The 21,389-nt window shown below is 45.4% G+C and overlaps 1 protein-coding gene across 2 annotated transcripts in view; it reads left to right on the forward strand.

Moving 5' to 3' along the window:
* The window catches only part of CASR (calcium sensing receptor), a 41,298-nt gene extending 21,283 nt beyond the window's left edge, over positions 1-20,015 (forward strand). The window contains exons 4-7 of one of the 2 annotated variants that reach the window (XM_050893917.1): positions 11,414-11,644; positions 12,247-12,268; positions 15,176-15,307; positions 18,228-20,015. In XM_050893917.1, coding sequence (XP_050749874.1) covers positions 11,414-11,644; positions 12,247-12,268; positions 15,176-15,307; positions 18,228-19,678 — 1,836 coding nt within the window. In that variant the 3' untranslated portion in view covers positions 19,679-20,015. The remainder of the gene's footprint in view (positions 1-11,413; positions 11,645-12,246; positions 12,269-15,175; positions 15,308-18,227) is intronic. The other variant, XM_050893925.1, reaches the window with a different exon arrangement.
* Positions 20,016-21,389: the final 1,374 nt, after the last annotated feature.

Genomic DNA, 21,389 nt, shown 5'->3' on the forward strand with positions numbered 1-21,389 from the left:
AAGCTCAGATATTTCACTTCTAAAGGGGTGTGTTTGTCAACCAAACTTGGATTTAACAAGATATATATTCCTCAAAGCCTTGTTGACTGGCAGCTATTATGTTTCTGTCCTATAATTTTGTATTAATTGATCCTCAACCCAAAACTCTTGTTTTCCCATTGTTTTTCCTGGGATTGATGTCAGGCTAACCACCCTTTGGTTACAGAGGACATCCCTCTGCCTTTTACGATATTGTCTTTGCTTGACAGCTGTTGCAGCCCATCAGAGGCTGACTCTGGAGCGGCCCATTGAGCAGAAACACAAGCCTCTGTAAGAGGGGTTAGCTCTGATTCATGCCCTGCACAGACTGACATGGAGGGAAACTTCAGGCACACCGTTGGGAGTGCATTACACGTGTACGTGTACCAGAAAGGTGGATTGGGATTGCTGTAGAATAATATGAAATAGCATTTTGACTTTGTCATTCAAAGCCAGTGGCATTTTTATGTGTATATCGTAAACCTACTGTATTAGCACTCTTTTTATTGTTCATGGAGTGCTGTGATGAACTGTCTAGTTCTGTCAGCCTTTTAGATCCAATTTAAATTGCTCGGGCTGTTCTCTAATCTCTTTTTAAGGACCTTCTACCTCCGTTAATGTCACATTATGGCTCCAAAACAAGTGCCCTTGGGTTAAGAATGTCCAGGGTTTTTTTCTGATAGCAAGGGCAATAACATATCATTCATTTAGCTTACTTGCTCCTCCTTAGCTGTCTCTTTAGCTTTCCATCCTCTTTAGCTGTCTCTTACAGCCTTATGTCATGAAGATCTGGCATACATGACACCTTTCAATTTTAATATGTTCAAGAAATTAATAGGTTGCCTGGTGATTTTTTCTTCTTTGTTCTCCAGGTTTTTTTATGTTCTACTTTCCGTTAATGTAATACTTGTGTTTCACAGCCTTGTTTGAATGGTCTGTGTTGGATTAGTGCTTTTAGAGCACACCATAATAAATACTGCTGTTTGAGCTGTATTTGTAGGATAAGGATAGCAACACATCATTACCCCTTAATTAATGAGCTTTTATTTTAATGAACACAGCCAAAATTTCTGAACTGATAATGGGTTTACCATGCATGCAGTACCGTCATTCAGTCCTTTCCTCTAGCTTGTCCATGGATTTTCTCCATTCTGTTGGGTACAGAGACCTCCGTCATCACTGGCCTACACTTGTACATCACTGGGGCAGAGACTAGTCAGAAGCCTGCTTGATTTTGTATAGCATTATATTCCATGTCTAGGGATTCTCCACAGACATTATTTTTCATTTCACTACCATGATTTTTGTCCTGATTACTAGGAACTGCATTAATGCTTACGATATTTGTAAGGAGGGGAGAGATGCTGTCACTCCAGCCATTTTTCTCCAGAAGAAATCTACTGCAGTCAGTAGATCGGATTAAGTCTGTTTGGGGTGGCACTGAACTGGGACCGAGGCTACTCCAGATGCCTTAACTCCTGAAGTTACTTGTAGGAAGGATTCTTTTGGACTCTAGGGAACTAATAGTACAATATCATGCTTTGGGCCATACAAATATATTGGGGTACCATCATACAGCTGGATCTTAATTTAAAACAGAAAAAGGAGAAAATGTTAGAGGCAAAAACTCTTTTGTCCTTTCTCTTCTCCGCTGGAGTTAGTCAAATTCACTAACTGCAGTTAATTGAAACAACACTGTCCAAACAAGCATTTTGACAGACTCAAAATTAAGTGTTTCCCCTTTTTCCCATTAAAAAAGTAATTACAATTAAAAATGGAACTGTGACTTGAAGGTCACATTTTCAAGTTTTATTTTAAAAAACATATTTGCACTGAGTTTCGGTTGACTGGATTTCACGTGATGTTTTCCTATGTAAACCTTTGGTTTCAGAAAATCCTATAGTTGAGGTGTATGCAGAGGATGTTCCCACTCTGTTTATTTCCTCATGTATCATGTGGATCCAGTCGAGGCCAAGCACATGAAAACTTTCTTGCTATATTTTCCAGTCATGTCACACTTAGCAAAATCATTATCCTTTATCATAGCATGCTTAAGCAATGTGCTGTTAGCTATCAGCTTTGCATTAAGCAGTACAAGCTCAGGACTTGCATTCTATAGACAAGTGCACTTAGAACAGCAGGTGTGCACATGGCCAGAGTGAGTTTTGGAGGACCTTCAGGAAACAAAATATCCTGGTCCCATCCTTACTGTGTCCTGTGACCTCCTAACTGATAGTTAAATCAGTTTGGAAAACCAGCCATGCAATGCCAAAAGACTGCAAGATCATTGCTTGATTAGTTCGTTCGGGAACCTCTGTGACTCAGCAGACAGGTCTTTCTGAAGCATTTTAGAGCCAGTTTTGTAATGGCATTTAGGCATCTGCAAAGACCAGTAAATACCTAATGGGATTTTCTAAAGTATCTCAGTTAGACCTGACTTGTGCAGCCTCTGTTGTGAAATCCACTAGGCTTGTGGTTTTGAGTTCTTTCTGGACATCCTTGTAAACATAGTACTGCAGTAAATCTGATCCAAATCAGATTAGTCCCGTTTTATATCAAGTCCCATTTTGAAATGCATGCCTTCTTGACATTTTTGGTTTAAGTGACTTGCTCCTACTGTTGTAGCAGCTATTAATTTGTTACTTCTGTCACCTTTCACTGTCAAGAAAGTGTCAAAGCTGCTGCAGTTTTCAATCAGCAAAGCAGCGTCCCTTGGTTGCTGGCTAGAAAACCACATAAGCTAGCCCATCAAGCCCAGTTAGAGGCTATCCAACCGGTCCTTGTCGTAGGAAGCTCTAGGCTTCATCAGTTTCCAAGCAGACTGAGCACTCACAGCATAGCATGAGACAAAGGAAGCGCCAAGCACCTGCCAGTGAGCAGTGAGGTGTTTCCAACACAGTCCATCTGAGTTCCTCCCTCTCCCAATTTCTGCAAGTTTCTGTTGTAGGGCCTGCTTCTCTCTCACAAAGAAAAAACAAAATGTTTGCATGGGTGCCCACGTCAGCACCACTGCTGCCCCTCCTCGAGCACAGGGCACTGGTCAATGGAAGAGGGGGAGAGATCCATCTCTCAGCTGCCTAGTGATCTCATATCCATGATGGAAGCAGAACCAAACCAAACCAATTACCAGTTAAAATATGCCAATCAGCACCTCTTGTCATGGCAGCTTGATGTCCTGTACTTCTCTGGAGACCTGAATAAAGTCAGTCGGCTTTGCAGGGATAGGGGTCTCTGCTTCTGTGAGAATATGTCACCTCTTTCCCACAAATCACTACATGTGTCATAAACAGTTAAATAATCCTGCACTTTCATTTCTCTTCAAAGGGAAGTCAGACTGACTGTCTCAGAGCTATCATCACCACCTCTGGACCTCTCTAATCTTCCTTTAATTTTATTCTTCTTTTCTGATCAAGTGACTAGAACTAACTGCATTTTCCAGGGGAAACCGTACTATCGATGTACATGTTGGCACCATATTTTCAGTGTAATTTTCTTTCTTACTTTCATATCCTAATATTTGGTTTGCTCTTTCAACTGCATAATGCACAGAGTGTTTTTACTGAGCTGCCTACAGTAATGAACAGGTCTTTGTCTTGAGTGGTTAGTTAATTTAGTTTCCAATAAAGATTTTGAATAGCTTAAATTATTACTTCTAACATATGGCACATGGTATTTGTCATACACATTTAGCCTTCAGTCGTGCTGTCCATTGACCTGCCTAGCTTTACGAGGATGTCATTCAGTTCTTATCAAAGCATAACAACTTCTAATGTTCTTGAGTTATTCTCAGCCTTTGTACAGCTATTCTTGAGTCTTGAACTGAACTCTTTCTTTCACCCTGTTTTTCAAGTCACTGGCAGATCTAGCATTTCACCAGAGCTGGGGTGTCCACCCCATCTTGCCAGAATTCCTTTGCAGTATTGTCAATGAATCTCTGGCTGACTATCAATGTTCTCTCTCTTCAACTCTTTGACACCAGCCCTTCTTCCAGAGTTTATCTCCCTTTGTTCATCTGCACTGTTACCAACCCGACAGTTTCAATCCTGGAGTACAGCCGAGTCCTCGTACAGTAGGTGATGACTAGTCTTTGTTATTTTAGCATGAAGTGCCCCGTATCCCAACTACAGACCAAGCACTCTTTGTGCATGGGGCTGGGCACGTGTAACAGAAAGACATCCCATTTTTTTGTGAGGTGTTTACAGGTAATTTAGTGTTTAAAGGTTAAAGGTTAACCTGGGTTACCCTTACAGTGATACTTCTTCAGAGCAGAAAACCAACAGAAACCAGACAGCTTAGGTGGAATGTCGCAGGTGGTGTACGGTAACGAATCACATCCTCCACTGGCTGAAGAACTCTGTTATCTTCTGAATGGCCTTTGGAAAAAGGCGAGATTGATGGTGTTGGCACATCTTGGCGTCTTGGTTTTAAAAAAACCATCAGCACTACATGTTGTCCCTGTTGGTGCGGAATGGGCAGCAGGGGAGGAGAGATTATAGAGGGGAAGGCGAGTTCAGCTCCTGCTGGCAAGAAGAATGCTTTGGGCAGAAGAGCTGGGTGCAATTCATCTTCCCCCGCCTCAGGCTTCTGCAAACAGGTATTACTGACTCAAGGGGCTAGGGCCAGCGCCTTCCTGCCTGCTCAGGTCCTTTGTGTCAGAACTAGTCGATACTGTGATGACAGCACTGCCTTTCAGAGAGCCAAAGAGTTGGCCCTACAGAAAAAAAAGGCAGAACAAGATAATCCAAAGTAGAGAATGCAGCAGGAATTAAACATTGATATAGACAGTAAAAATTAGAGCTTTGCTAGCATGTAGATAAAGATGGACACATAGAGAGATGGAAAGGAAGAAAGAAAAAAAACCCTGTTGCTTCAGGGAACATTTCTCTTAAAATATTTTACAAGTGGCTCTTTCAGAACTGGCATGGGCATATTTCCTCCTGATACTTGACCACTGGCAGAAACCAAATCCTGTATGCCATGACCACTGGGTTAATGTGATAGCTGAGCTCTCAAGTCCTTATGCCTATTACAGCATTATGAAAGTATCTTCTCCGGGTGCTTGATTAGGAATCCAGAACAAGAGGGGAGAACGGGCCCTCAGCAATTCAGAATGAAAGGGAGGACTTGCTATCTTCAGTGCAGTTGCCAGCTTTTCATCTTCACACTGAGCCATGAAGTGGAATTGTTCACTGCTCTAAGCATGGGCACCCTACCAAAGCAAAGAGAAAAATATTTGGTACCCATCAGTCCAGAACTGTTTTACAGGCCTGGATATAGCTAGGTAGACAGAAATTAAAACTCAGTGTGAGAAAATGTATGTTAACTGTCAAGACAGGATTCCTTGCAACTGCGTGTTAGGAGAGGGAATCGTTTGTCTTTTAGGGGGACAGACACCTATAATGTGCCCAGGTTCACTTCCTTTGCAGGACCATTTGACCTAGTGAGGAAACATGTTAGAAAGAAATTGCAGAAGGAAGCTAAGAGTATTAAACCCTTGCCGGTATATGGAGACTAGTTAAGGACCTGTCACAGTTGAGACAGAGTAAATGACAACTCATAGCAGATCTGGATACTGACATTTATTTAAGAATTAACAAGACTAGAGCTTTTAACCTGCTTGGTATCTCACACACTCGCTTGCTTTGCCCACAGCATTACATTCGCTAGGTCTCACCTTCCCTTCCCAGCAGGGACATTGTGGGTGGTCTGTCAAGGTGGAAGTCGTCGGTTCATGCTGTGCAGCTCCTCAGAGTTACCAGTCTCGAGCATTACTGGCCAAGGTCACTGGGCATCCCCCAACATTCGTCTCCACATGTCTCCTTCATCTCCAGGATCTTTCCCCACTTCCAGTGTTTTTCATCCAGACATGATCTTCACCTTCTTCTTTCTAGCCCTGAGCCCTTAGGTTTTGGTTGCAATCAGCCTCCTAACTGGTGGTTCTGTCTCACATCTCATTACTAATTGGAGGATTCAGGACATGCCACTTTTGTTTAGTCCAGCTGCTATCAAAATGTACAACTAGTACATACTGCTTGCAGCTGGCTTGTGCTCCAGAGTACAAGAATTCAGCTTTGGACATTCATGCACACACACAATTATCTGCTGCCTGACAGTGTTTACAATTTAAGTGGCTTTTTTTGCCTGCCACCTGCCCTAATACTAGTGACACAAAGTAAGTGTCTACTGCAGATCAAGAAAAGGTGGAGAAGGCTAGGGAAGCTGGCAAGGCAAAACAAAGGTATTAAGTGGTGTTTATTAAAAGCAAGACAGCATCCTTCAAATAGCTGAGTTATGTCCAGCGAGTAAAACTGGAAGGATCATAAACTCTGGCAGGTTAAATCTAAAAATAAAATAAGGCAGGCCAAAAAACAAAATGAGGAACAGGCTGTAAATGGGGTAAAATCTCATAAATCCTTTTTTAAACACTTCAGTAGTAGGTCTGTCTGTTGAGCCATAGATGATCACTGCAAAAGACAAGGTAAGGCCATGGCAGAAGAAAAGTGTGCTCTTTATGGACAAACTTGAGAAGGTTCATGATTTTATTTATTTATGGGGGACTTGTAGAGGATCTGTCTGATTGAAGTGACTGTAGAAGAAGCTATGGGACACAAGAGCAAAATGAACCTTAATGCTTCCGTGCAAGTGAATGTTGTTCACCCAAGAGCTCTGCCAGACCTCACAGATGAAGTAGCTGAAGTGCTGGCTATGGTGACCAACCTCTCACTTGAAACAGCCTTAGGCCCTGAGGCCGAGAAAGTTGACAGATGTGACATCAGTTTTCTAAAAGGGTTCTGGAGGAGATCCAAGGAACTAGCAGAGCCTGACTGAGCCCATTATTAGAAACTGTAGTAAAAAAAAAAAAAAAAAAGGAAGGAAAAATAGAATATACGGGGGAGGAGTCACCATGACTTTTATAAAGAGAAACCCTACCTCACAAACCTCCTGAAGTTCTTTGAAGGCATTGGGATGTATATGGATAAGGGAGCTCCTATTCATAGAATATGCTTAGGCTTCTAAAAGGCTTCTGGTAGTCTGTCACCAAATTCAGTCCTCGCATGGATGAAGAAAGATAGTCAGCAGAGGATAAAAATAAATGGTGAGTTCTGACTAATCACAAAAGAGATCTTCAGGCTTGAACAGGTCCTTGGGTGGACTCCTCAGCTCTGGCTGAGTAGTAGTCAAAGAAGCAAATGCCCTGTTAAGAATAGTCACACTGGAAAAGAGACAGAGGGGTAAACAGAGTGCCCTGTGGCCACTTCATTAACCCTTGGTGCATCTCACTTCAATATCATGTGCAGGTCTCAGAATTGATGAAGGAGACTGGGAAAGTTTGGAGAAGGGTCAATGGAACAGCTTCTGTACAAGAAGCAGCAAAGTGGGATAGGGCTCATCAGCCTGGGAAGGAGGTGGCTGAAGAGAGATCTGACAAAGGTTTGTAAAATCCTGAGAGGCATGGAAAAGGTGACTAGCAAATGACAGTTCTTTGTCTTTTCCAACACAAGCATGAAGGTCATCAAAAGAGATTACTAGCTGCTCTGTTCCAACAGGCAAGAAGAGGTGCTTTTCTCATAAAATGTAGATCTCCTTGCTGTAGAAGGGTGTGGATGTGAATAGTTTGCACAGGTGCAGAACACAAATGTGCAACGTCATGGAAGAAAAACCCACTGCAGGTTATCAGGTACAGAGACCTTTGGCCCAGGAAGTCACTGAGCTGCAAAATGTGTGAGAGTATTCTGGGGAAGTATCACGTCCCCTTCTACTCTTGTGTAGGCATTTGCTGTTGGCCACAGTCAGAAACAGGTCCTGCGGAGATGGGCTGCCGGTCTGACTTAATACAACTGTATTTATGTTATGGTTTTATGATTCTTCCATAAGAGTGGAAACGACATGACCCAGAACATCTAGCCTGGATAAAGCATGGGATGCTACGTGGCTGGGAATGGCCTTACCAGGAATAATGGGAGGGTGAGCTAGAGGGCAGCTAGCAGGTGCTTTCTGATAACAGGTGTTTTAATTAAAAGGCATTGCAATTCACCATGGAGCCTGTGACAGAGGGAAAAAAAAGAAGGAAAAATTACAGAAAGAAACATCTGAAGACAGCAGCTTGCACAATGCTCTCCCTGCAGGCTTCCACCAGCTGCTGATGGTCTATTCAAGCCACGAGGTCAACACTTCTTTCATAAACTCTTGGTTCCAGGATATGATACACACACCCCACACGTGCTTTTGCCCTCGCTGAAGCAGGGTCTTTTAAGTCTTTGTGGATTGAGTCCTCGGTATTTATGTTTCTATCTTTAGTTACAAAACACAGTGACACATTTTTAACTGTAAAACCTTTAGCTAATCATTGATAGACTGGTGCCTATAAAAGAGTGCTGTAGTTATTCAGAGTCTACAACTTCCTCTTTTAAAGTTTAGTGCCTATATATTCCTTGGCTGTTTCAACCGTATTTTCATCCTGTAGAGAGCAGAACTTGTGTGATAACAGATATCCTGGGATTTTCTTACCATCTAAAAGAGGAACATGTCCTAGTAGTCATTCAGTTACCATTTCACAAGCTGCCCCTCAGAAATATAGACTTGAAGGCAAACTTTGGTATTTGCTGGAAAGAGAAAACAGGTTTTGTTACTGCTGTTGTTCCTGTTGCCCCTCCATTTGGGATTTTAAATAGGGCATGTGTCTTTCCTGCATGAACTGATACACCTGGGCTCTCCTGCTCCCCGGCTATGGCTGCATAGCTGAAGCTGCTATTCTGTGCCTGGGGAACGACAACATTAAGTGCAGATCCGTGCTTTTATATGAACATTTACCCACCAGATAGAGATATCAGCTCATACGTGAAATGGTTTATAACTTGAATCCTCAGGTGTAGTGTGTGTGTGTGACCAAGGGAAACATGCTGCTAAACTAATCCTACAAAAACCTACCAGTAACCAGGGGTATATATTACTTTCTAAGAAGCCTAGTGTCAGGAGGTAGGGCAAAGGAATAGACTAATTGAGATTAATGTTATGAAATTAAACAACAAAAATTGCACCAGAAGTTTCTCCACTGTTCATCTCGCTGACTGTAAGACCAGCCAGCCTCCTGCCGCTGCAGCTGGCTAGGAGAGGCAGGACTTGAACTGAAGAATCTTCAGTATGGCTCTTGCAAGATTATCTCCTGATGTGTGTAGAAACTGTAATCAAAAGAAGTGCAAGGTCTGCACCTCCTTAACAGTCAACCTGGCAGTGATATCCAGTCAGGATATCCTAGTGTTGTTCAGCATAGTGCTACAGTACTGCATGAGAGTGCAATACTGAGTTGGAGTGAGGAGAAACATGGCATTCAGCTCAACATAATGACTCAAATCTGATCTGGATGTCAAAGCTGCAGGTGTCACCCTGTGGTAGGTGCTAGAGCCTGTAGAGGAATGCGAGTTCCCTACTGATGGACAAGGTTCCTGCTAACACATCCAGGACTGCAGCCCCACTGCAGATGAAGCCAAAGTGAGTTGATGCAGTACAGACATCACTGTGGATCTGCAGACCCTGTGTCACCCATTCTGACCTCAGAGCTGCTTCTGCTCTGTTCTCACTCTTCCCTGATGGAACTGGGCAAGTAGCATCTTCCTGGGTGCCCCTCAGGGATGAGGAGGGGGAGAGGGGAGCAGTCTCCTCTTTTCTTCCCTACAGCAGGCAATGCCCCGGATCTCCACAGCAAAGTGCCAGAGCAGAGCACCTTCTTTTGCCATGTCCATCAGAGGGTGAGGTCTTCCAGGGACAGGTCCTGGCTCTTCAGTGAGATCATTTCAGCTGCACACCTTATGAGGGAGCTGGTCTATCGAGGAGGGCCAGCAGGGATGAGAAAGACTGAAAAAAATCCTGCCTCTGCCATCTCACCCATTATTCAAAGACTGAATACTGTGGCAATATTTTGATGTACTTCCATCAACATCACACAAAGCTGAAGAGGTATTGCCAGCCACGTCCTGCATAGTACTAGTATGATTTTTCCAGACCCTCTCAGGCTGGCATTGACATAGGCAGTGAGAGGAGGGTATCTCCGTAGCTCTGGGGATGTTAGCTTGAGATAGGAGGATCCCAAAAGGAAACAGAGAAAAATGAGACAATTTAGCAAAACTGACAGGAGTTAATGAATTGATTCTGTTCCCCTGTCCCTGTGTTTCTAGGTGAAAAAGCTTCATCAAAACCATATTGTCTGTTCTATGTCTGTGGGGTGAGGCTCTGCCTGCCCAGACAAATTGATTTAATTTTGTTTTTTCTTACATTTTGCCATCCAGGATTGTATGTTTGGGCACTCACAGGTGAGAGAGAGAGGACTGGGCTTACAAGCTGCCGCAGGCACTAGAACCACAGCAGCAACTACAGTGGTCTAGGGGCAGCTGACAGCCAGGTGCCCTCGGAGTCACCTCAGCTTTCCATAGATGGAAACAGAAGTGACTGTAGAGTTTCTCTCTACAGAGAAACTAAGAACATCCATTAACGGGGGGGGGGGGGGGGGAAGGAGAATATCTGATAAGTGCATAAACCAGCAACTAACTTTTAAAGAAAAATATGATGTGGATGAATTGTATCACAGTTGCCAGTACAGGCTTTCTTTCACGCTGCAGTTTCTTTGGTCTACCTGTCAGGCTATCTAGATCATGAATTTTGCAACTGCAATTGTCCCTGGGATTAACTGCTCTTGTCCGCAGCATATGACAGTTTAAGGCATGAGGTGAAAATTACAGGAGTCAACATGTGGGACAAGCAGAATGTGATTACTTGAAACTACACAACCAGGAGACAGGAGCCAAAAAAAAGTCGTATGAATTCTCCAGGCCTGTCATGTGGCAAACAAGCTTGATTTGTTGTTTTTTACTGAAGTGCATTGGGCTTGGGGTTTTTCAATCAAAAGTCAAGTTTGAATTGTTTCTCAAGCATTCCCGTTTCTGAGTGATTGATCATTCAGAGATGAGCAATGCCAACTGAGAGCATTTATGCAGAGTGGTTGCAAGAGCAGGGTGAGAGGGATGCATGGGTGACTGAAACACTTCAGTGGCTGCCGCCACTTCTCTGCCCCCAACAAAGACCTATGGGCTACAGAGGTGGCTCACACGGAGTGAACAGGAATGCTAAATGGCTGATGGGGTAGCAACTGATAAGTGTTACAGATGAGTGCTGACCACCCTGAGGGCCATGATACTTTGTGCTGTCTACGAGGTTTGTACAGGCTCCGTGTGTGGATGTGATGTCTATGAGAGAAAGCCTGCTACTGCTGTGATGAATTGCTTTTTAAGAGATTAAGGACTGTAGTAAAGTGATTATTTCTAGTTCTGTCCCCATAGCAGATGTGTGCTGTGGTAGGGTTGTGACATGCAGGCATTCACGGTGTCTCTCTGTCTCTGTCTAGGTTCTCAAGCATCTGCGACACTTAAATTTCACCAATAACATGGGGGAGCAAGTGGATTTTGATGAGTTTGGGGACCTGGTAGGGAATTACTCAATAATCAATTGGCATCTCTCTCCGGAGGATGGCTCAGTTGTCTTTGAAGAGGTTGGGCACTACAACGTTTATGCCAAGAAAGGGGAGAGGCTCTTTATCAATGAAAATAAGATCCTGTGGAGTGGATTCTCTAAAGAGGTAAGTGCTTAAATCCTCACAGTAACGTTTCCCAAGTTTCCGCAAGCTGAAATTTGAACTAACCCTGCACATGCCTCATATTATGGCTCCATGTCTCATTAAAAGATCCATTCATCTTACGGTATATATGGTCTCTGCCGTAGTCTTCACACCCTTGTTACACACTTCTGGAAATAACGGGCAGCTGCTTCTCCCCTCCTATACATTTGATGAGCCTGGGTATTGATGGTTTAAATAACATGAATTTTGCAGTGCTGTTTCCACAAGGATGAGAAATTCATTACCCAAGTCTGGTTGTTGACTAAGTCAAGTCTTCCGGAGCTCAGCAGTTTCATTGCTGAAAACAGCCATCTCTTCCACTCCCAGTATCTCTGTATCAAGAAGTGTCTCTTCCTGCTCCTAGTTAAATTCGCAACTGTTTCTGCTGGCTTTACCCTCCAAGGCCCAGAGCCTTCCTCACACCCTTGCCTTGCAAACCAAACAGAATAAGCCCTGTCAATCTGCCCAGGTTAACCTGGACATGGTGCTCAAATAGTGGGAGATACCAGTACCTGCTACCTTTTTTTAAGGTGCTTGTGCAGTCTCAAAAGTACGTGATGTAGCCATTGACTTTAGTCAGGCCTAAGTCCTTCTCCACTTTCTTGCATATGTTAGATCTTTTCAGCATAACTGTATCGTCACTAGCAGCCAGGGCTGTGTCTCCCTCGCGTGATGGAAACATGGTGCAGAGATCTCCGGACAAGAGCCAGGTGAGCTGCCATCATAGCCAGCAGCAGCCCACTCCAGCCTACACAGAAACCCCAGCTCCCAGAAGGGATACTGAGCAGGCATCTGGCTTGCAGCCTGGGAGGTGACACAGGGAGCGTTAGCTTAGAAATGTCACTGCCAGGCCCTGCTGCAATGTTTAGACATGTTAAATCAGCACCTGATTAATGAACAAGGCAATTAACTTCCAGGTGATTACTCACATTGGCTGACAGATCAGGTAACTGCTTTTGCAGTAGCTACACTTGTCTAATATATTTACACCATCAGTTAAGCCTTACCTTTACTCCAGATACCCCAGCTTCACTTACGGTTTAAACCCAGAGCTCTCTGAAGGAGGCATGGGGCAGGCAGAGCACCTTACCACAGAAATACTGAGCTCAGTTTTTTCTAAGCCCAGCTGGAGTCTCTGAGCACAAACTACAAGTGGAATTAAAAAATCCTGATATTCTAACCCCTCCTTCTAATCATTGCAAATGCCACTGGCACCTTTTCCAACAGTTAGGATTTTATTGTTTTTTACTTAAATGGAGCAATTGTGTTCTCTTGGTCTAAATTCCTCCAACAGTGCAATATTTATCTTCATTCTCTGTCCTAAACTGTTAAAAATGTGACTGGATGTTGCTGAGTGTCATGCCAGGGCATGTAAATTGTGTGCCAGTGGAGGGGTTTGTGACTTCTGTGTCTGCTGCAGCCTTTTTTTCCGTTTATAGAGTTTGAATTTCTTCCAGATAAAAGGCTCTGCTCAAAGAGAGTAGCCAGTACTTCACTCACTGAAGCCTTGTGTGCCTCTGTCATCCTCAAAAACAAGATTAAAGGTAGTTAATTTTAACACAGGAACTTCAGCATTGGCCAGACTTGCAAAAGAACAAGTTAAAGAGTAGGTAAGATAGATAGATTCATTTTGGCGGAACTTGATGAAATTCCCCATGGAATACTTAAGAAGGCAGCCAATGCAATCTCAAAAGTACTAGCAATTCGTCTTTGAGAAATGTGGAGGATGGGTGATGTCTCAAAGGATTAGAGGAGGGTAATCATAATACCTGTTTTTAAAAGCAGATATAGGAGAGCCAAGGGAATTACACACAACTGAGCTGAGCTTCAGTAACCTAAAAGACTTGATTAAAAAAAAAATTAAATAGTTTATAAACACTTAGAGGATAATAAACCAACATGGATTTGTCAAGATGAAATCATGCCAAACCAATTTAGTTTTCCTCCTTGGAAGCTCAATCAGCTTAGCAGATAATGGGGAAGCAGTGCATGACTTCAGTCGGGCCTTTTATTCAGCCCTGTTCAAAATCATCAGTGGCAGCCTAGGGAAAGACAGTCTAGACTGATGAAGTCCTCTTGGTGGATGCTGAAAGACTGTCCCAAGGTATAGGTATTAACAGCACACTGTATTAATGGCAATAGGTATTAACAGCAAAGAGTGCTTCAAGTGGGGAGCTGCAGGGATTTGCCCTGGATGTGTGTCTGTCCAATTAATTACGCAATCCTGATTAACAGCTTAGAAACAGTGTTCCCACACTGTGCTGCAGCTGTACTTCAGAGTGACGGGCAACGGCGACTGCTCTCAGCTGCAGGTCAATACCTGAGCCACAAAACGGGCATCTCTGCATAGGAGTTGCCACTGCCGAGGGCTTGCTTACCCTGTGGCTGAGGTCAATGCCTGCACACAGGCAATTTCCAAACCATACCCCAGACTCACTGCCTAAGTGCACCCACACAGGAGGTTCCTGGAGATCAGCAGGTTAGCAGCACTTGGGCAAACTAGCAGCAAACTTCCAAAAAGGTGAATGGAGGCTTCCAACCAGAGCAGCCTTTAAGTATGTACAGATCATGGTACTTTGCTGGCAGTGGAAATTGTGGGTTTAACTCCCCTGAGCTGAGAAAGCCATGTTCTGTGTCAGCTCTCTTTCGCTAACTTAGTTGGGAAAAGGTGAGCTCAACCTCAGGTTGTGCTTCTGTGTAAAAAAGGCCCAGGCTTCCACTTATTATGCTGAACTCCTTGTTGTCAGTGTGCATTAGGCATGCAACCACTTGCTGCCAGGATATGACCATGCTCAGGTGGGCTCACACACAGCATAAATGCACAGCCAGCAGGTGACACAGCTCATCATTTGCAGCAGCAGCAGTCGAGAAGCCTTTGGATCTGCATATAGCTGCTGATTTGCATCTTTAGATACTCAGTATTCTAAAAACAGGGCCTTTCTTTCTTTCATATGAAAACTGGTGTTTACTTAATTTACCTTTTTTGTTTCTGGGTTGGAGGGGGTCTTCAGGAGAACAGGAGGAAGTGGGTCTCAAGAAACTGTCTTAATTCCCATAAATCAATAGCAGTCAATATGCAATATATGGGATTGGGGATCAGCAGTCAGAGCCTGTCATCTCCAAGGCTGCCTCAAATTCCTGCCAGTAGAGATTGTCTGTCTTTTCTTTTAACCGTCTAATAACTGTTTTCTGGTATGTGTATCACGGGTCACATACCAGTTTGCAGTGCCCACAACACAGTAGAGATTACAAAGGTCTGCTCATCTTCCCTACCATCCCTTGATGTTTTCTTTCAAGCAAATATCACTGCAGTGGGTTGGGGAAGGACTATTGTGCAAAATGCATCTGTTCGGTGGAGGGAAGAGGTGAGCCTCTGAGGCTCTCCATCCAGCATGCTAATCAAGCAATAACACCCTTGGAGGAAGCCCAAGGTCCTGCTGTAGAAAGGCTGCATGTGGGGCACTGCCACCATTAACCCTCCTCGGGCTCTTTTTTTGCAGGTGCCTTTCTCTAACTGCAGCAGGGACTGCCTCCCAGGCACAAGGAAGGGCATTATTGAGGGAGAGCCCACCTGCTGCTTCGAGTGCGTGGACTGCCCCGACGGGGAGTACAGTGATGAAACAGGTAATACCCACAGAGCTGCTCTGGGGTTTGCAGAGGACCATGCGAGCCCTCTGGGCATCACCTGCAGTTGTGCTGAAATCGCTTTCCTGCAGTGCTGAGCTGGAGGCTGCTTTGCCAGGGGGCTTCACAGAAAGTCTGGAGGGACTTCTTCTGAAAAGCTTATGGGATTCGAGTCCTGTGGTCCTCAGGTCCTGTCTTCTGCTAAGCCTGCTTGTCCCTTCCGCTCTGCGTTAGGAAAATTAAGGCAGAGAACTTGAAAAAGGACTTGCATATAGGAAGCCTCTCAGGCAGCCACAAGCAAACTCCATTGCACTGTAGCAATAGCTTTTGTTCCTCCAAAAGCCTGGACAAAGGAGACACTCCCTACCCTAATCATAAATTCTGTAGTTGTCTGTCTGCTTTTCCTCATGTTGTCAGGGTTTTATTTCATGCTTTACAAAGAAATAAAGTCCATTCCATCCCTGACTTCACAAGCAGAGAGGGATATTTCCTTTTATGGGGTCACCAACCACAGCTTCTGTTGAGCACTGGCACTGCAAGAGACCAGAATCTCTGGGTCCTGTCAAACACCTATGGACATCTTTTTTGTTGGTTTCAGTGGGAGCTTGGATCGAGCCGCTCAGGTTCTGCAGTGGAGGGAAAAGGTAACCTCAGTTTTAGAGTTGGTTGAAAAATTCTGAATTTCCAACACCATTAGTGCTCCCTCAGTGTTGGGCATCCCCAGGGTAATGAAGGCAAGTAAATCCTTTCCGAACAGCAGTCCCCTCCACGCTACAGGGTGCTCAGGATCTCCTCCCACCCTCTCTGGCAGCACTGGTCCCAGTGCACGCTGCAGACCATGCCTGAGATGAAAACTTCAGTAAGCTGCATGCAAGACTGAACAATTGTTCTCCTTTGGGATAATCAAATTTGCATCCTATCAGACAGGAATGATAATTTTTTAGCATGAACATATAGTAATACAGGATGCTTGCGAGTAGCATTTTCAAGTTAAATAGAAGCAATTCTGGTCATGTGTAATAAGGGTCTTTTGGTATTTTTCACAGGATTTTGTGAGCTGGCACTAGTGTGCTGGTGAAATTTGTGGGGCTGAGGGGGTGACTGCCTTCTGACTCCACGGTTTCCTGCTGCTATTTCAGCTGACAGTAATGCTCTTTATTTCCTGTGCTTGTCAGTTTTATAGGCGTAGAGAGCAGTTTTACAACCAGTCTCATCCAGCTGAGACACAGTGATACTACCAAAGGAGACAATCTGTCATGTCCTCTCCCAGCTGTTTGCTCCCACCCTTTGTCTGGGAGCAGTGCTGGTACTTGTGTGACCATAGAGCAAGTTGGATCAGGTTTCTGGTCCTCCTGAAAACAAACTCTTGGCAGGTTGAGTTTCCAGCTAAAGGAGAAGCTGCATGACCTCTAGTGCTCACACAAAGGAGGGGGCAGGAATGAGCAACCTTGGTGGAGCAGGGAGATCTGGTTTACTCCCTTGAGTGGCAGCATGGTCTCTAAGTCAGCTCAAGACAACAGTGAAAGCACATCTTTAGGGTGCAGTGCTAAATAGCTGCCTGTCTCTGGTAGAGGTGGCTGAATTCCGTGTTATGTGAAGTTAGCTCTGCCTCGCCTGCAGTTTGCAATAGGCCTCCAGGTAAAAGGCACAAGAAAAATAAAAATGGTTGGCTGAGTGGATGTAAATGAAATGACATATGGTGATGGGAGCTTCTGACTGAGCTTTTGCATCGAGTGCAAGTTTTTCACATGAACAGTTTAGGTGAGGCAACCAGTCATTAGGAAAGCAGGATCATATCAGGCCACGGATGCTCCATCCAACCACCCCTCCAGAATGAGAGAGCTTGAAATCCTCTGCCCTCGTTAGCTGGGCATTCCTGGCTTTCTCACTAGCATCAAGCTCTGCTCTGGAAGCTATGCTCTGAGTCTCTGTCTGTGCTTAGGTGCAAAGCTCAGAGGGAGGTTGCTGCTAAAGGAGTTTTCTGAATGTTTGTTCCCAGAACTCACTGCAGCCCATTGCTATCCCGCTGGGATCCCAAAGACTGAGGTAGGTTGTGACTTCCAGCTCACTGCTCTCAACCCCTTTCCACTGCCATCAAAGGAGTCATGACCCTCCCCACTGGAGCACAAGGCCCATTTGGGTCAAAGAAGAAGAGCAGAAGCAGCAGGTCCTTGCCTTTTGATCATGGCAGCCATTGGAGACATACATTGCCATCCCAGTAGGCACAACTAGTTTTATGTAGAGGAAAGAGATGGAGGCATCAATTTTCCCTTTGCAAGTATCAGTGGGACGCTTTGCTGGGTGTGGGGAGAGGGATATCATTAAGACATCTTCCTCTGGTGTTCCAACATGAAATGAGAGTGTGCTGGGAGTCAAGGGCATTGCCTGCCTTCAGGAAAGAGTAATTTGAACACTTCTAAGACTCGCCTCCATGGAATATGAAATAGGCTCTCAAAGCACTTAAGGAGGCAAGCACGTTTTTAATTTTCTCTGTAATAGAGACAGGCAGGATGTTTCAAATTATGATAAAAGTGTGAGAGGTATGAAGACAGACAGAAGTACATGATAAAAATGAAGGAACAAGAGAGAGGAACAGAGCCTATGTAACAGCTGATAGCAATCAAAGTTCGCAAAATTTTGCCAAGAAATAGATTCCAAAAACACGAGTGCAGGGGCAGGACTTTTTTTAAGCTGGAACTAAGCATGCTTTGTGTTTTGCTATATAGCCCACGGGAGGCTGGTTGTTTCAGTGTAAAACACTCTGAGACACCAACATACGATTCTGGGAATCTGCAGACATCTGAAGGGAACACCCCATGTACTTAAGATGAAGGCTGTTGCGTAGCTGCCATATATGTCACCCCACATTTCAGCCTCTCATTCTGACAAACCTTCTCTCTCCCTGTCACTTCTTTTTCAGATGCAAGTGCCTGTGACAAGTGCCCTGAGGATTACTGGTCTAATGAGAACCACACGTCCTGCATCCCCAAGCAGATAGAGTTTCTGTCCTGGACCGAGCCCTTTGGGATCGCTCTGACTCTCTTTGCTGTGCTGGGAATTTTCCTGACTTCTTTTGTCCTGGGAGTCTTCACCAAATTTCGCAACACACCCATTGTCAAGGCCACAAACCGGGAGCTGTCCTACCTCCTCCTCTTCTCCTTGCTCTGCTGCTTCTCCAGCTCGTTGTTCTTCATTGGCGAGCCCCAGAACTGGACTTGCCGTCTGCGGCAGCCAGCTTTCGGCATCAGCTTTGTCCTCTGCATCTCCTGCATCCTGGTGAAAACCAACCGTGTCCTGCTCGTCTTCGAGGCAAAGATCCCCACAAGCCTCCACCGAAAGTGGTGGGGCCTCAACCTCCAGTTCCTCCTGGTCTTCTTGTGCACGTTTGTGCAGATTGTCATCTGTGTGATTTGGCTCTACACGGCCCCGCCATCCAGTTACCGAAACCATGAACTGGAGGATGAGATTATCTTCATCACCTGCCATGAAGGCTCCCTGATGGCCCTCGGCTTCCTCATAGGCTACACCTGCCTCCTGGCAGCCATCTGCTTCTTCTTCGCCTTCAAGTCTCGAAAGCTGCCTGAGAATTTTAATGAGGCCAAGTTCATCACCTTCAGCATGCTGATATTCTTCATCGTGTGGATCTCCTTCATCCCCGCTTACGCCAGCACATACGGCAAGTTCGTCTCTGCCGTGGAGGTGATTGCGATACTGGCTGCCAGCTTTGGGCTCCTGGCCTGCATCTTCTTCAACAAAGTCTACATCATCCTCTTCAAGCCCTCCCGCAACACAATCGAGGAGGTGCGCTGCAGCACAGCTGCCCACGCTTTCAAGGTGGCCGCCAGGGCCACGCTGAGACGGAGCAACGTGTCGCGCAAGCGCTCCAACAGCCTGGGGGGCTCCACCGGCTCCACCCCTTCCTCCTCCATCAGCAGCAAGAGCAACCACGAGGACCCTTTTCCTCTACCAGCCTCTGCCGAGCGGCAGCGCCAGCAGCAGCGTGGGTGCAAGCAAAAAGTCAGCTTCGGGAGCGGCACAGTCACCCTGTCGCTGAGCTTCGAGGAGCCGCAAAAGAACGCCATGGCCAACAGGAACGCCAAGCGCAGGAACTCCTTGGAGGCCCAGAACAGCGACGACAGCCTGATGCGGCACCGGGCCCTGCTTCCCCTGCAGAACAGTGAGCCCCTCAGCGCTGAGCCCGGCTTCCAGGCAGCTTCCAGCCCGGAGACCAGCTCGCAAGAGTCAGTGGTGGGAGACACCAAAGAAGAGGTACCAAGCCCTGAGGTGGAGCCTTCTCTGCCATCGGCTAACTCCCGAAATTTTATAGGCGCTGGAGGTGGCTCTGTCACAGAGAACACGGTACATTCCTAACGAAAGAAGATTGTGAAAAGCACACCAGCCCCCAAGAGGAACTTGCTCACCTCTTGCTGCTGAACGGGAAAGACAACAAAGACACACTCCTGTGACACAGCCCCACCACACCTTACTGTTAGTGCCGGCAGGGTAACGCACATGCCTCCAGAGGAAGGACTGCGTCTGGGGAGCCTTGGACTGAATTTGCGTTCGCTTTATTGAAACCAGGACATCTCAGAAGGACAAGTGAAGATCGCCTCTGGTGGGGCTTAAGCAGAAGTCTGCATGCTGCCTTGCCTCCGTAAGCTTTTCCTGCCAGACTGCAACTCAGCTGACTATGGGAGGCACTAGGCAATTCCACTATACTCTGCTTTTACATTTATGTATAATATTCCTCTTTCCCACTATGTATAATATTCCCTCTTTATCCAGTATATGTGATCTGTAACCATGTGCATCAGGACTCTCAGCTCTACAAAAGTAAGGTACACGGTTTCACTTGGGGAAAGCACGGTCATGGGGAAAATAAAAAAGCCCCCAACATCCTACATGCCGTGTACAGCCAAGGGTGTGAACATGTAAAGTATTTAATGTGACAGAGCGCCCTGCTATTTATATTTAGTAATGTCCCAATCTCTCCTTTCTGCCCAGCAGGAAATATTGGACAATACTGTTCATAGACTCCATTGCACTAGACCAAGCTACTAGGTTCCTACTGGTTTCCTCCAGCTGAGGTAGCTTTACCTCCAGCCTGCCTGCTTTGGTGGAGGGGGACAACAGCTTGTAAATCCCCCCCAGAGAACGTTGCGAGAGCACAATGAGATGTATCCATGATTGATTATGTCACTAGTAGTTGTATGCTTAACAAAGTGTTGCTGCTGTAATATTCCACATGGCATACATGGCTAACCCTTTCACACCATAGTCAGTGTTTAATATGCTTTGCCATATTAATCTGCCTCACATCTACACAGAGCATTGCGCTAGTCGTGACAATACTGGTGGGCCTGATACAAAGCAAACAAAACAAGGTGAAATGGAGGAGTTAGGGATGGAGAAATGGCCCCCAGATGTGGTAACATGATTGCAGGAGTGGGTGAATATCTGAAGTGTGTGTGCTGGTAGATGACTGGATGAAGAAGACATACAGGCCTGGGCTCTGAGACATGCATAAAGACAAATGGATAAATTGGACATGTTTTGGCTCCTATAGGCCACCTACTAGGTTATTTCCCTCCTGGCCCATCTTGAAGAGAGGGCACCTAGCACAAGAAGGGTGGACTGTACCTAAAGAAAAAACAGTAAGGACTTCAGCAGAGAGCACAGCAGAACTTCATTACTCTTGACACTTGTCCCACTCCCCCAAAAGCAGACGTAAGTGCTCCTGGTTTTGCAAGGCATGCCTGGTTCTTCTCCATCCATGCTGGAAAGGTTGAAGTAAGAGAGTCATTACCAGAGGTATTTGTTGCAGCCTGATGAGAGAAAAAGCGCCCCTCGACAGCCTGGCAGGAGGGGGTGGGGTTACGTTGCAGAATTTATTTCCCTCTTCCCAGATCCCGTGTGCAAGAACAAGCGTCTGATGTGAAGATGTCAGTACTCTCCCTCACCAAACATGAAGGTAGTCTAGACCACTATGGAAAGGTAGACGGGCCTGCAGCTTAGTGTGAGCAGAGATGAAAGGACTGTGCGAATGCGTTGGGGAAAATACCACAATTCTCTTGTTACTGTT

Source organism: Gymnogyps californianus, chromosome 1 (genome assembly GCF_018139145.2).
Source record: "Gymnogyps californianus isolate 813 chromosome 1, ASM1813914v2, whole genome shotgun sequence".
Taxonomy (NCBI): Eukaryota; Metazoa; Chordata; class Aves; order Accipitriformes; family Cathartidae; genus Gymnogyps; species Gymnogyps californianus.